General features: G+C 36.6%; 1 protein-coding gene across 2 annotated transcripts in view; it reads right to left on the minus strand.

Annotated features, from left to right (window-relative positions):
* Nucleotides 1-15,667, minus strand: part of MAN2A1 (mannosidase alpha class 2A member 1) — a 127,779-nt gene that overhangs the window by 74,756 nt on the left and 37,356 nt on the right. For both annotated transcript variants that reach the window (XM_040578908.1, XM_040578909.1), the window contains exons 5-9: nt 15,079-15,206; nt 13,524-13,697; nt 10,716-10,902; nt 5,885-6,062; nt 1,601-1,803 (exon numbers count right to left, since the gene is read on the minus strand). In XM_040578908.1, coding sequence (XP_040434842.1) covers nt 1,601-1,803; nt 5,885-6,062; nt 10,716-10,902; nt 13,524-13,697; nt 15,079-15,206 — 870 coding nt within the window. The remainder of the gene's footprint in view (nt 1-1,600; nt 1,804-5,884; nt 6,063-10,715; nt 10,903-13,523; nt 13,698-15,078; nt 15,207-15,667) is intronic.

Raw genomic sequence — 15,667 nt, forward strand, 5'->3', positions numbered from 1 at the left:
CTTCTAATAAAATCATATTCTTAGTGATGATAGCCTATTGATAAACTCTTTCTGAATAGTTGTTGAACTTCCTAATTTCTGTTAGCCTTGTAAGTGCCTTTTTTGTAATCTTCTAACATTTTCAGGTACATATATTAAGCATAACACTTGTAGTGTTCAAAATTCTGATTAAAACACTGCAGAAGTCACTCTGAAAACTTCTCCTTACTATATTATTTTTACATTCTTCTGTCAAAGGTATCCTAGACTTACTTTTTCTCACTCCTTTCAGCTTTGGTCTTATTTTTCTTCTTCCTCACAGCTTGTCACTTCTTTCCTCCCTGCTTTCCCATCTGTGAAACTTCCCCTTGATGGTCAATGCAATGCCTTCAAAGTTATGTTGCATTGTCTCTTCCCTAACATCCTTCTATTCTCAGGCCTGTGATCTCACTTCTCTTACAAATTTCTTATTCTCTATTGCTTTCATTTCTTCATTGATTTTCTTGATCTCCTCAGGTCTCTTACTCTGTATTCTCAAGAGTATAGAATGAAGGCTAGAAAAAGCCACTCTCATTGCAAGAAAAAACAGATCACAGAGTAGCTGTGTCCCAGGTTTGCAAAGCTTTACCAAAGACTTTATTGCCTGGAAGAAGGAAAATAAATTCTGCTAGATACAGATGTTTCTCTTCTAAAAGGTACTTGTATCTGCCTCCAAAAACAATTCTTTCCAAAACTCTTTTGCCACCACCACCCATTAAAACACATACACAACATATTTCTCAGCATTACAGAAGTTCTTCTCCAGAACCAAAAGGTCTTAAGAGCATACAGGAGCACTACAGGTAGATGCGTTTTGAAGGGTCCTTCTAGAAAATAATATCCTTTGACTAAGGATCCCTGGAAGAAGCATCTTTCAGACACAGTTTCCAGGTTTTGGCCTTAGATGAAATGGCCCAGGTTTATCTCATCTACATCTGTCTCAGTTCTTTCTGGAGCCTTAAAATACAGTTAAATCATTTTACAATGTGTCTTATCTACAGCTGCTACAAGGGAGAACCACTTAAATACTCTATTACCAAAATTCAGCAATAATTTTTTCTTTAAAGAAGATGGAAACACTTTCCTGCAAAGCAGTACCTTACAATCTGAGGACACTCGGTGCACAATATTCCTGACTATTTCTCAACTGCCTCTAACAACCCTTGTAAAATTTGCACCTTCATATTTTTCTCTAGAAGAGTACAGTATAGCCATAATGACAGACTGATCTGACTGCTGCCCAAATCTGATACAGAAATAAAAAGCATACTAAATACTATTTTTCATGGAATCAGGATTTGCTGATCACTTGGATAGTATTTTAGAACTTGCTTGTTTAGATTGAAAAAAAAAATCATTGCATTTATGTGCATTTACTAAAAAAATACCAACCAGATACAACAACTAATCCTTGTAACAGAAACTAAATTTGGAGGCCACTTAGGCTATCCTTATTGCAAGCAAACTTAAACTGTGCATTTCAAAATAACTTTTCTGTCTGTCCAACAAATTTAGAGTACTTAAATGCTGATCTCTCCCTGCACCAAGGCATGTTATGAATTTACTGGATGGCAGTATTTACCGTAAGTAGGATTCCAGGACTCTATCCAGTCGTTTATAGAAAGGTCGCGATGTAAAGTACCCACTCCAGTAATGATGATCTCTGTCTGCATAGGTGAAGAAGTCTCCACTTAAAACAGGGAAAAATGAATTGCTGCTCTTTTCACCCAAATTGCTTTCTTTGCGCAGAGCTTCAAAGTAGTCTGATAAAGTTCCAAACTGGGCCTGAATGAAAATTAAAATTAAAATGTAACATAGTTCCATTTTCTTTAATTAGACATATGAAGAAAATTAATATGCTTCGTTTCATACACATTTCAAAAATATGCCAGTCTTCCACCAGAATCATAGCAGAAAACCTATCCTAAAGAGCTTTAAAGTTTCCCTGCACACTTTTCACACTAGCTGAATAGCTTGTTCAAAACCATTTCAACTTCCTTTCAATTCAGAACAAGGAACACATGGACCTGTTGGAGTAGGTCCACAGGTGGGCCACAAAAATGACCAAAGGGCTGGAGCACTCCTGCTATGCAGAAAGGCTGAGAGAGAGGGGTTGTTCAGCCTGGAGCAGAGAAGGCTCTGGGGAGATCTTATTGCAGCCTTCTAATACTTGCAAGAGGCTTTAAAAGAAAGATGGGGACAGGCTTTTTAGTAGGACCTGTAGCGATACGACAAGGGGTGACAGTTTTAAACTAAAAGACGGTAGATTTAGACCAGGTATAAGGAAGAAAGTTTTTAAGATGAGGGTGGCAAAACACTGGCAGGTTGTCCAAAGAGGTGGTAGAAGCCCCATCCTCAGAAACTCTCAAGGTCAGGCTGGACAGGCCTCTGAGCAACCTGATCTAGTTGAAAATGTCCCCGATCATTGCAGGGAGGTTGAACTAGATGGCCTTTAAAGGTCCCTTCCAACCCAAACCATTCTATGATTCATGAAATAGTGATTTATACTATAGAAATAAAAGCTATCTAAAAATATAAGCTAAATCTCAACAAATAAGCAAAGCATTCTTCCATGTTTTATGACCAAGTCTCTAATAAATGAGCTAAGTAGTACCTCAATATTATGTAAGCAAATGTCTGAACTAAGTAAGAAACTTAATGTAATACAACAAAAGCATTATTGTCTTAATCCCATGTTTTCAAAATTAACTTTCTTGTGCTCTAGAACCCTAACATATGCTTAACACAAGATGACTATTGATTAAAAAGTAAGTATTTGCTTTCAAAAGCTCTTTCTTAAAACTACATACAAATAAATTATGTTTAGAGGTGTAACTCACGGGAGTACAACAAATACATATCTTCTGGTCATTTTTTAAAAGTTCAGACAAGTAACAGAATAACAGCCCCTTACAGGGTAGGTCAAGAAAAGATAACCTCAAGCTTGTGGGTACAGAAAAAGGGAGAAAATAAAAAGGGAGATGGATTGACATCAATGTTGCCAACATTGAGAGATGTTGTTAAAGGCATACGTGTGCAAACTGGATTTTGAATGACTTGAAAAACAATGGAAATGGGAACAGCACAGAGGATCACACTACCACAAGTATCCTCATCAGAAATATTAATGATAATTCTTCAAATTTAAATTGTCACTTTGGGGAGAGGGTGGGTGGGTGTTTTTAGCAACAAGCATAAAAAGTAGCATGCCACAATTTACAACACCACAAAACAAGCTTTTTATACAATTCTTTTTAAAGTGACTTGGACTACAAGGACTATCACTGTGAGAACAAGGATATGCTGTTTCAACACTTAAAAAAAAACAAAACAAAGACTATTCACTCTTCAAAATCATTCAGAAGATGGCAGAATCTTTTAGGTGTTTACAGTATGGTAACTTACCACTTTGAATGGCAGTAAAGCAGACAAAGAAACACTGCCGCAGAAATGCCAATATTAGCGATCCTTGCCTTATCAGGCACTTCCAGGACACCTGGCCTTTTCCCTCGCTATCACTGACACCCACAAACCAGAATTGAGAAGATAAAAAAGTATCAATGGACCAAGAGAAATCAGGTACAGGTGACCTCCCTTCAGTATGCTGGATTACATCAGAGAAAGAAAACCCCACCAGAGGAACCAGCAAAGTCAAAGAAAACTTTAGTCTAATGTCAGGTAAGTGGAAACAGTGAAACAACCAGGTAGACTCTTCTATTGGCATATAAAAAAGTCTCAGCTTAATTTGTGCATAATTGATGTGAAAGACAACTCCAAATGGGAGATTAAACTCCCTGAAAGCAAAATTGGTATTTTTTACAGTAATCTACCACATACTTTTAGGACCATAAAATAGTTGCTGGCATGAGAATCTCAATGCTAACAGACATATGCACCAGATAAACATCTCAGATTTGTCTGAAAGGGTAAATCTCTCCAAAGATCAGAAAGGAAGAGCAGGCAGTCCCTTGTGTAAGTAGTAATATCCTAAGCATTCTTAGCACTTGAAGAGTTCACGTTTCTTCCTCCTTTATATAATCTATGTTCTCAGGAAGCTGAGCATGGAGTTACAGTCCACTGGGGGAAATGCAGCAGAATGTGAAATTCTCCACCTGAACTTGTATTTCCAAGGATAAATGACATCAGTTTTAACAAACAAAGCAACACAAAAAAACCTCCCACAACTAACAAAAACCCGAAAACAAACAAGCAAACGCCCACCCCCAAAAACACACACCAAAGAGAGACAGAAAAACCCCAGCTAAATAAATAAAACTTAAGAGACACACTCCAACAGTGCTAACAGCGCTCCAGCTGAGCCAAGTGCCCTAGGTATGAAGTGGCTGAATCAGAGGACTCAGTATCTTTTTGTCTGGGTATTAATTACCAGAAAAAGGATTGGATACTTTTACAAGGGCCCAAAGGACTGGTGTGATTCCCAAGACATTAATCCAAGTGGGCAAGCCAGACCTAATGAAATAGACTTCTAGCTCCTTGACAATGGGCTAAGCAGAACCTTTCAGTTAAGGATCTTTCAGCTGCCTCAGGACAGAAGTGGCCCTTGAAGAATGACCTCAGAGCTAGAGCCTTGAGTTTTCACCCTGAAGAAGAAATCATCCACCCCAGGTTAGCAGGAATGGAGACTACAGCAAGTATGGTGCTATTCATATCCAAAGAGTAACTCCCTGCACACTACACCCGTTTTTGAGTGGAGTAAAGCTGGTGATAGCAGCAAGCTTTTAAATCACGATTTAAGAGTACTCTCCAGGTCCACCTCACTCCACTAAGACAGAGCAGGCATTCACATACATCCTGTCGCTCATATCTCATAGGAAACATGCAAAATCCAGCTCTCAGACAAGCTGTGATCCCCAAAGATTATCTTTCTTATGGTTTTATACCATAAGAGTATGAATTGTGCAGAATACGAGTCCATTGTGTAGAATACAAGTCCAGCAGTCTGCAGGAGGAACTAATACACTACAGGCACTATTCAAATCTGCAGTTAGAGGAACAGTGGAGGTCTCAGAAAAAGTGAGGAAAAAAGATGCACATTCAAACAATATATGAAAGAGACCAGGCTAGGTTTCAAAAGCTTAAATGTGAAAGCAGCAATAGAGCTCCCTCATGATACTCAAGAAAAACCAAGGTTCTGGTCTCCCTATTTTGTATTCCCATGCTGAGAGGTGATGAAAAGGTGCCTAAGCACAGAGAACATCTAATAGTGCAAGAAGTCTCTGAAGTACTCAGATTATACATTAGAATGTATGAACGTGTATATTAATACTCAAACATAAGTAATGATTTAAAGTGATATCTCATCTGATAATTCTGTTAGTATATTCACCCTTTTGTAGCCAGGTCAATCTCTTAGATTTTGTTGTATTCAACATGTGACAGCCACAGCGCCTCTTAGGACTTTTTCCCTGGTTTTGGACATAAAACCAAGACTCAAAGCAAGCAACACAAGTTGCTTGAACTTCTAACAACAAAATACAATAATTTTAAGTAACAAAGCCTTCGAGCCTTAAATAACAGTGCCTGAAGCCTGTGAAAACAAGAGTACTAAGAAAATAATCAAACCTAATAGCTGTTATCTGAAATAATTTGGTTTGCATACCATTTATAGTTTTCAAGTAGACAGTATTAATAGCAAGATTTTGTTTTCAAGAGAGAGGAGGTGGTAAAGGTAAAAAAAAAAATCTGCCAAGACAAACCAATTTGCTATTAATATACAAAGCGCCAGTTAACAAAACAACCAAAAAAAAAAAAGAACAAGAATAAACCACTTTTTTTTTTTTCCATGAAGAATCTCAAAATAATAAGAAACAGGGTTTTCTCCACAAACCAGAAAAAGCGTATTTACCTTAACATGCCACTCAGGTTGAGAATTCATATAATCAAACAGCTTTTGATAATTCTGGTACTGCTGATCCCATTCTGAGCTCTCAGCATAGCGAAAATCATCCCCTAGTGGAGCCAACAGGACTTTAGTACGGAAGAGCTTTGACTTCTTTCTGTATTGATCTAAAATAATCCAAGCCCTTGGAGGGGTGAGGCAGAGGCAGGGAGGGGAAGCAATTTAGAAAACAAAAGAATAAAGGTCAGCATTTGACAAAACAATTCTTAGACATCAAATTGTGCATTAGGGTGACTCTAAACAAGACATATGAAACTCTGCTACTTCATTTTGTAACAAAAAGTTGGATGCAAATCCCCCCACTGGAACACCACACATTCAAGCTACTGTTGTTGCAAACACTATGCTAATTAAATCCTTCAATACATTTATCAAGCTCCATCTCAAATAGTAGGGCAGTCTGCGTCAATTTGTTTCTGTGCCAAAACTAACCTTCAGTTTAAATCATGTTTACCTGCTTTATATTTAGATAACAATCCTAATCCTCTGCAGCCCTTATTTATACTAATAAGCAAGTTCTTCTCATCCCCTCTGGTAATTCCCTTGGATACTTTGCTTCATATCTTCATGTCCTTGACAGAAAAAATGCCCATAAATTAATCGTTGAGGAACTCCAGTCTCGCAAATTTTTAATAAATGGTCTACCAAAATCTACTTTCAACTCATACTCTTTAAGATCTGTTACATAAACATTTATTTGAGAATTGAAACTAGTCCAATATATTTGAAACCAGTATTTCTTTTAGCAGCAAGTCAGGGTTTATTTGTTTATCAGATCATAAAAGTATTGAGCAAACACAAGGTCTGACTGTATTCTGGAGGGAGATAAGGGCACGACAACATCTTTAGTTGTGGCTTACCCTCCTCTCTTAGTCTCAGTTTGATTTATAGTTCAGATTACCAAGTATTTATGATTGAGTCAACATTTCCCATGACTTTCAACAGGTTGCCCATTCAAACATAAAGACTTCCTCTCCATACAACAGAACAATTGGCACAACATAAGACTGAGTTAAGGCTGGCTTCTTAGAAGGTAAAATTGCAAATTTTCCACGCACAGCCTATGGTTGGAAACATACTTTATTTTAGAGCTTCTTGAAAAATACAGGACTTCAAAAAAGGTTACAGTTAACAGGGTAATTGATTTTGACATCTCTCTTCGAAGTCCTCCTCTAGTTTCTTTCCATAGCTACACAAAATTAATCAGTGTTGCTGTTCCCCCTTTCTTCACATATTCGTAACTGTAGGATTGTTAGTGTTTTTAAGGGGACAGCAAGATCTCCCTCCATTGCAAACCAGTTTCAATTGTAAAAACACCAAAGAAAAATTAGATGTCTCAAGTAAGGTATATCCTTTTAGGTTTCTGTCGAATAACTTCCTAAATCACTATTTCATAAAGGAGCAACAAAGAGTCAGCATTAAAGCCCCAGACAGAATTTGCTAAAGGTTAAAAATACTTCTGGAGGAAACAAAAACCCAGAGTCCACTGAATCTCACCAACACTTTCCCCTTCTGGTCACCAAGGAAGATAGTATTAGATAAATTTTGATATATGTTATTATGCCTACCTGAACAAAAATTTTTAAAAAACCAAAGAGATCAGTCATGCCAAACTTTCTGTAGCACCACAATTATGGATATAGCCTATCAGCAGCAACTCCACTTTATTGGTTTAAAAAAATGAGGTTTGTTACTTACAATCAAAAGTTCTTGCAATTGTACACAAGATGCATTATGTAGTTCTCAATGTTAAGAGACACCCTAACTCCACTCTCAGTGGGCAACAATGAAGTGTATCAACATTCTCTGTAACAGCATCAAGAATGTTTTTCACCTTTCTTTGGGAAGCTTTCAGATTATCACTGAACACTTAAGGCCTTTCACAAATGATGAAAACCCCAAGAGGGTGAAATTAGATTCTTGAGGTAGCAAACACAAACATCAGCCACCAATGTCACATCAGCAATGTAATTCTAAACATCAGTTGCATGTTGTGCAACCTGACCAACCAAAAAGAGAAAAGCTGGAGGGTAAAATTAGGCTCTTGTAACAGTAGGGCGCGAAAGGAAAAGTCCATTTTCTACTCCTCTGAAGCACATAACTTGCAGTACAGATTCTTGCCTATTTCCATGCACGGCAGAGAGACATACCACCAAAAAAAAAGCTATGCTTTCTCTAGCAATTCATTCCCATTCAAGGAAAATAAACAAGCTGTTTTTTCTTGCTAGCGTGAAAAGCTAGAACTTCAGCATTTGAATGTATGGACAAGGATGCAGCTGCAAAACAGGGCAAGCACAACAGCAAACTTTATAACCTAAGCTGTTATGAAGTACAGGCTTTCAGTTAGGGTGCTGTCCTGGTTTCAGCTGGGACAGAGTTAACCTTCTTCTTCGCAGCAGGTGCCGCTGGGGGGGCACGGGGAGCTGGGAGGGGACACAGCCGGGACAGCTGGCCTGGGCTGCCCAAAGGGATATTCCACACCACGGGACATCACGCTCAACAGATAAAGCTGGGGGAAGAAGAAGGAAGGGAAGAACGTTTGGCATTATGGCATTGGTTTTCCCAAGTAACTGTTACATGGGATGGAGCCCGGCTTCCCTGGGGATGGCTGAGCACCTGCCTGCCCGTGGGAAGCGGTGAATGAATTCCTTGGTCTGCTTTGCTTGTGTGCACGGCTTTTGCTTTACTTATTAAACTGTCTCTATCTCAACCCACAAGTTTTCTCACTTTTACTCTCCCAGTCCTCTCCCCCATCCCACTGTGCGGGCAGTGAGTGAGTGAGTGGCTGCCCAGGGCTTAGTTGCTGACCAGGGTTAAACCACGACAGCTGCTTTTTCATTCCTTCCTCCCAAGTCACAACTAAAATGGCAAGGCAATGATAAATCCAACAGCTAGTAGTCTATTTTACTTGTTTTTCTATTTACTAGTTTTCAATTGAATATCTCTTCAGTATTACAACCTTAACAGTATTGAAACAAAAAGCAACAGTCCTGTCTGACTATTCAAGATCTGTTAATCAATAATTAATCAAAAATAATCAAGATTTTATTAATTTTATTGCAGCTTTAGCACTGAAAAAAGGTCAGTGATCTAAACCTTGCCTCTAAATTTATCAAGTGTATATTAAAAACTTTTCTCAGACCCATGTAGTATAGATCTCCTGTATTTTTCCAGTCTTAAAAAACAAAACAATCAGATATGAGACATAGATTAGTGTGCTAGAAAACTTTAATCTTGGAAAGCTCATGATATGAAGCCAGATTTTCCAACTACATCTGCATCTCACACATCTCATCACAACAACTGTAAAACTTCTGTTGTTACAGAAACTAGATTGGAGAAGTTTTTGATTGTCTACCATATTCCAACTTTTTCTTTTTCGTAAAATAGACTTTTTAGCATTCTCCAGCAAATCACTACTATGTTTTAGTGGATTTATTCGAAACTACAAAGTACAGTTATGTTCTTCCCAGTGTTCCAAATGTGATAATCCAGGCTCCCAACTTAATGAGCATGTCCGAGTTTTACTTTTCCCTTAGGTATTATCTACTACACTGTAGTTTCAGCTCCCTGTTAAAACACTAAAACTGGTTTTATCTAGCAAAAGTTGATGCAAAAGATTAAGTTTCAGAGACTATATTGGCATGATGATCTCTTCAACCTGATCATACATTCAGTGTACCTGTCCATTTATTTTACTATTTTTTTTATTTCCTACGACATAGTGAAAGATCCATTTCTTTCACAAGATCTAATTTAGATTGTTATGCAAAGGTTACATCTTGGAAGTGCAGGGATAAATTAAAATCTAACTAAAACCCAAAAACCCTACAAAATATTATGAGCGGGCTCTTTACATTATGTTTATAGCCTGTGTGTTCCAGGTATTTGTTAAACAAGCTGTAACTCTTCTACAAGTGTTTGTCTCAGCTAACTGGAATACATATTCAAGATTTTTCTTTTTATAACTTTGATTTAAAGATGTGAGCTTTCCTTCACATTTGATAAGCACTGGGTGTGTCAAAGATTCTTCTATTAGCTCTACTCTTTTGTCACCTTCAACTTTCATTGTTCTACTTCCAAAGAAAATTAGTTTCCTAGCATCATTCCAATTTCTACCTTAAAACATGACAATTGAGATGTATTCTGTTTTATTTTGGATTTATCTTCAATAAAATTTTGTAACTGAATTTTACTGACAAAGTGATATTTTCAAGATGCTTAGCAAATTCAAACACAGAAAAAGGACATGCAGATGATTTGTAGATAACAAATGCATTATCATCACATCACTTCAAAACTTTAGCAAAGGAAAAAACAAAGGAAACCTAGGCCACAAAATGCCAAGTGTTGAAGGATAGCCATGCAAAGTATCTCACTGTTTACTGTTGCAGCATACTACAGCATGATGTCCCTGAAGTCTTCCACTTGCAGAAGACAGCTCACTTTCTATTCATAAAATTTGCAAAAGCTACAGCAAACCAATAACATGATTATAACCAAACAGATGACTATGTTCTGCCTAGCTTTCAGAGAGAATAATAGACTCATGTATCATGAAAAGAAAAAAAATTAATGCATCTTCATTAAAACCTATCTTCAAATTATTTTCTGAACTTAAAAGCAAACATGAGATTAAGTAATAGGTATTATTTTCCTACAATGAGTTTATTTTATGTACTATATAAATTCATAAAGCTATCCTAGGTGTCATCTTTGACCAGCATTATTATTTTTTTTTTAAGTTCTCCCCTTGCAGAACGTGTCAAATCTGTACCTGTGTTGAACATTTCCAGCATGAATGGCTTCTGGTGGAACTCTCCAGGGACAGCTTACTCTTCCTCCAGGAAGACGTTTGAAATCAAACTGGCAGCAGATTTTTGGGTCTGGACCACAAGTATGAGGAACATCATAGCTATAGAAAGGCATCATATGACAAAGGATATCTGTACTGGATCCCAAATCTGGAAGTAAATACACAGAGCAGAGCTTTAAAATAAACCCTCTTGTGATTTGCCAAAACTAAATCATTTCCATGTTCTGAATGCCAGAATTATACTAAAAATATCAGACCAGGACAATTCCTTGACTAGCCATACTTCAAGTCTACCTTTATATGTACCTTACACATAAAGAGATTACCTTACATAAACAGAGATACAGCCAAGATGGGAATGTTCCAGTCAAGCACTAGCTGATTGGGAAAGACAGGAACCAAGTATTAGGGTTTTTTTTTTACCAGATAAATCTCATTATTTCCAGAATTTGGGAGTGAACAAAACATGTCTTCTATACTTTGAGTGAAACAGTAACAAACAAATAATGCCCCCCCCCCCCCAACAAACCAAATACCCCCCAAAAAAAACCACCCCAAACCAAAACCCAACCACCTAGCTGTCATTACTAGCACATTTGAACCAGTAGGCTTTAACAATACTTTAATTTCTTGAACATGTAACTTCAGTACATTGAGAGTACAATTCTACATGCTTGTAGATAGTTTCAATGTGCTTGTATATAGAATTACATAGAATTCTACACACTTCTGAGACTATCTTTGCCATCTTAACTTTTCCACCTAGTGAGTCCAGTCCCTAAACTTTAACTCACCAGGAACAGAGATCTACACACCTTTTGTCAAGTGTCAAAAGGTCTTTCAATATTTATCTTTAAAGAGAACCTGGAGTTCTCAGAACTTAAGAGAAGTTTACTTTATCTGGTAAGTAAAATTACTTTTACGTAAGTTTACCTATCTGGTAAAACAGGGGTCTTCAAACTGTTTAACCAGGGGCTGGCACGGATGCAGTGGCAGGCAGCCATCTGCGGCTGCTTGGTTTCCCCCCCCAACCCCCGGCGGTGGGGGCAGGGGGGTCTGTAAATACCGGGGGCCGGATTGAGGACCCTGGGGGGCCATATCCAGCCTGTGGGCCGTAGTTTGAGGACCCCTGTGGTAAAACCTCAAAATGCTGATCACCTATTTCTGGCACTAACAACCTCAAGTAATTTTATGTTGAAAAAAGGGGATGAATCTTGTAGATGTGCCACAGAACCTGGCTCATAAGTATGTCAACAATACGCATAAAAATACTCTTCAAAACCCTAACAGCACAAGTCTTCACAGTTCAAATACAGGCCTTTTGTTTAAAACCTCCTATTTTACTACTATTTAATTATTACCAGAAAAGGCAATATTCCATAAATACATGCATTTACTTTTCAAGTACCGTTCTCTATCTCAGGTACCACATGTAAGTATTATAGAGTGTACAGTGATCTCTGATGTGATCCATTTTGAAAAGCCTTCTTTTGAAGCCCAAACACTAGACCATATCATACGTGTAATTTTCATATGCAATATTCAGGAAAAAGGCCTGTCAGGTAAGTGTTCTGTACACTGAGTGGCATACACCAATGTTCAAGGAAAAATCTCTGAAGTGTCAGTACTGGACAGGTTCTTTCACAGTGGCATGTCTTCCTCAAGTCCAGTTCACTTGCACAGTAGATTGGTTTCTCTGAATACCTTCCTTCCTACAATTTCCAATTAAAAACACAGAGGAACTGAAAAGCTTCAAAATCACCACCACCTTTCAATATTAAGTATTAAATAGGTTTGTTTGACCCTGTATTGATAAGGCAGTGACACATTAGCTTACTTTAAAAAACAGAAAGGCCAAAACCTCAGCTACATACATTCATCATACAGTTTCCTGGAATGCTGCTACAGTACAAATCAAAACACAGTATTCATATAGAGAAGTACATTCATTTATAAACACATCAGTATAGTCACGACATTACCCGAGAAAACTTTCAGACACTACAGTCTATAAAGAATATAAAAAAGCAGTTATATTTATTGTAAGAACATGGTTTTAGATGAGAATTTCATAGAAAATTTAAATGGTGAAAATTTTTCATCTCTAACTAAAGATAACCTACAAATTTCAAGTACACAGAATGCTACTGCAACTAATGCACTAACTTGTCACACCCACTGAGGAAAACCAAGTGCTTGAAAGTTTTTTTCCTTAGAAGGACATGAGAGATCTCTCCATTTTCAAATATTCACTTTTGGCCTTTTTTTTTAATCTCCAAGAGAAACGTTCCTTCCTTTTCTCCATATTATTGACGCATAGGAGAAGCAGGAGGAAGAAAACAAAGAAGTGAAAAAAGGAAAAAGAATATTCCACCCCATTTACTTTTTTGATATGTAATTGTAAGGAACATGGGAGAGGAAAGTAAGAGAAAGTAAAAGCACATCTGAAAGTGTAGAAATAGAAAGATCAGATGAACAACAACAGTTATACAGATTTTACACTTAACCGCTTTGCTAACACACAGGTACTCATGACCTCTTTCTGTTACTAAAAAGAAAATAAATTTAAAAAATCATCCCCAAAATTTAACATAGATGAAAAATGTTTGGTTTTTCTTTAAACAGAACTGCAATTCCAAAGTTCTCAATCTAGGCTAACTTCTCTAAACAACTTGTTATGTAAAGATTTCCATAGTACTTAAATAAGTTCTCTCCATCTCTTACCTAAGTAAATTAACAAATAAATGGACATAAAGGAAAAACACATACCCCAGTTCTGTCTCCAAAAAAATTCTAGAGTCTTCTGTGTTGCAAAATGTTTTTTAACTGAGTAATGAACTCTCTGTATCAGCATATTAAAAAATCCTGCGCGTTTCAGAAGGTATGCCATTGTTGGTGAATGCCCGAAAGGATCAATTGCCCAACCAGACTTTGGTTTTACTCCTGTTGACAAGAAGTGAAAAGGGAAGAAAGTCTTAAGTTTCACTCAAAGAAAACCAGACCAATGTATTTAAATCAGAGCTTTAAAGATAAAATTTCCAATAAGATAAATTAAAATATACAGCTGAATATTAAGCATCCTGGAAAACGCACTGTGATATTAACAAACTAGAATTAAACAATTAAAAAACCCAGAAACAAAATAAAAATCAAATGTCTTAGAGGCAAGCCAGTCTAACAACATGAAAAACCTGAGATTAGTATTATATGTTGTTCCACTATTTCAATTGTGCCTCAAACATCTTTATATGCAATCATAATGAAATACACCTTTTTCACTTTATGTAGTTTACAGATGTTACAATTGGAAAGGAAAGCTAAAAGAAAGTGAAGATAGAGATGGATTGAAGTAGCTTGTTGAATTTTCACCATCATTTAAATAATGTGAACTTCTGTTAGCTTTGGAACTAACTTTTCTTTTGATTTATTTGGTCAGCAGTCATTAGATTCATGTTGATTAATACTGTCTTCTCACTGAACTTATTAACAAATAAAGGTGGTGTACCTAACTTGTTTAACCGATTCTTCAATATACTTCCTTAGGCACACACTTACTGTCTTACCAAAAAAACAGTAAGGAATGCATTACCCTTTTATTAGGCCTTCCCTATCCCCATCTCTTAATTATGTTAAGCTGTGTTTATGGATATTGCCATCTAAGAAAAACAGAGTGAAACAGCTTTTCAAAATAATTTCAGTTAATTGGATGAAGTTATTATGTTAACTTATTATTAAATCTCTGTACAAGTCAGTTTCAAAAACAAATTAGTCTGCCTTTTTTCTTTTTCTTTTTTAATATGAACAATTCTAACATTATAATGTGTTCAAGTTTTATATCTACTACTGATACAACTACTACTAAATCTCATATTTAATTTTTTGAAAGCCTTGCATAAGAGAACCTAATGAATAAATAGCCTGCAGAACAAATGCAAACACATGAAAGGAATATAAATTTTTAAGTCATTTTAAGGCTTTTGTAATGGTTTTCAGAAGACAGAAATGGCAACCTGAAACTGTAATACCAGACATGTGATGTACAATTTAGCCCGATCTAATGTTACATGTTATTACATTAATATTATGCACATTTTTAATCAAGACAAAAATATATGTAAAATTGTTTAAATACACTTTGTCCAGGAACTTCTATCTGCAAACATTAATTGCAAATACTAGACTCCATCCTATAGTACATGGCCTGACTTAACATTTCAGGAAAGCAGAGTAAGAGAACCTTCTAAGCACCTCAGAAACATAAAAAAAGCATTTTCTAATTGACTTTCTATATTAACACATTTAGATTTTAGATCAAACTACATACCCAGGTTCTTTTCTAGCCATTGATGTCCTTCTATCAGTTGGTCAATTAAAGCAAAATAATGAGGAGAGGCTTCATCAGGCATGACCCATCCTCCTGTTACTATTTCAAACTGTCCATCTTTTATTAGCCTGAAAAATATGTCAATTGTGTTCAGAGTCCTGCATATGAAAATACAGTCTTAAAAATCTATTCTGGAATATCCAATAGGTATTCAGCAGGGACACGATACCAAAATCTAAATTGCTTGTGTTACTTCCATCACCAGACTACTTTTCTTTAATCAAACAGAGAAAGAGTGAATAGATGAACACTGAAATTTTTAATGCCTCTTGTGCAATGAAAACTACAGCTCTACTGCATGTGCTACAACATCTGATTTTTTTTAAATCAGGAAGAAGGTTGTTTCCTGCATAGATTACAAAAATAAAAGTGTATGTGCTGCAGTACTAAAGGTCAATTGAGTGAGATGCCTACACATTGCACATTTCAAGCACTACTACTGTCTCCCCATCTTTGATCTACTGTTCTTCTTTTTATTGTTATTACAGGGAGCAGATAGAGTTTCAAAGTTTATTCTATCTATAAAAGC

Source organism: Falco naumanni, chromosome Z (assembly GCF_017639655.2).
Source record: "Falco naumanni isolate bFalNau1 chromosome Z, bFalNau1.pat, whole genome shotgun sequence".
NCBI classification, from domain to species: domain Eukaryota; kingdom Metazoa; phylum Chordata; class Aves; order Falconiformes; family Falconidae; genus Falco; species Falco naumanni.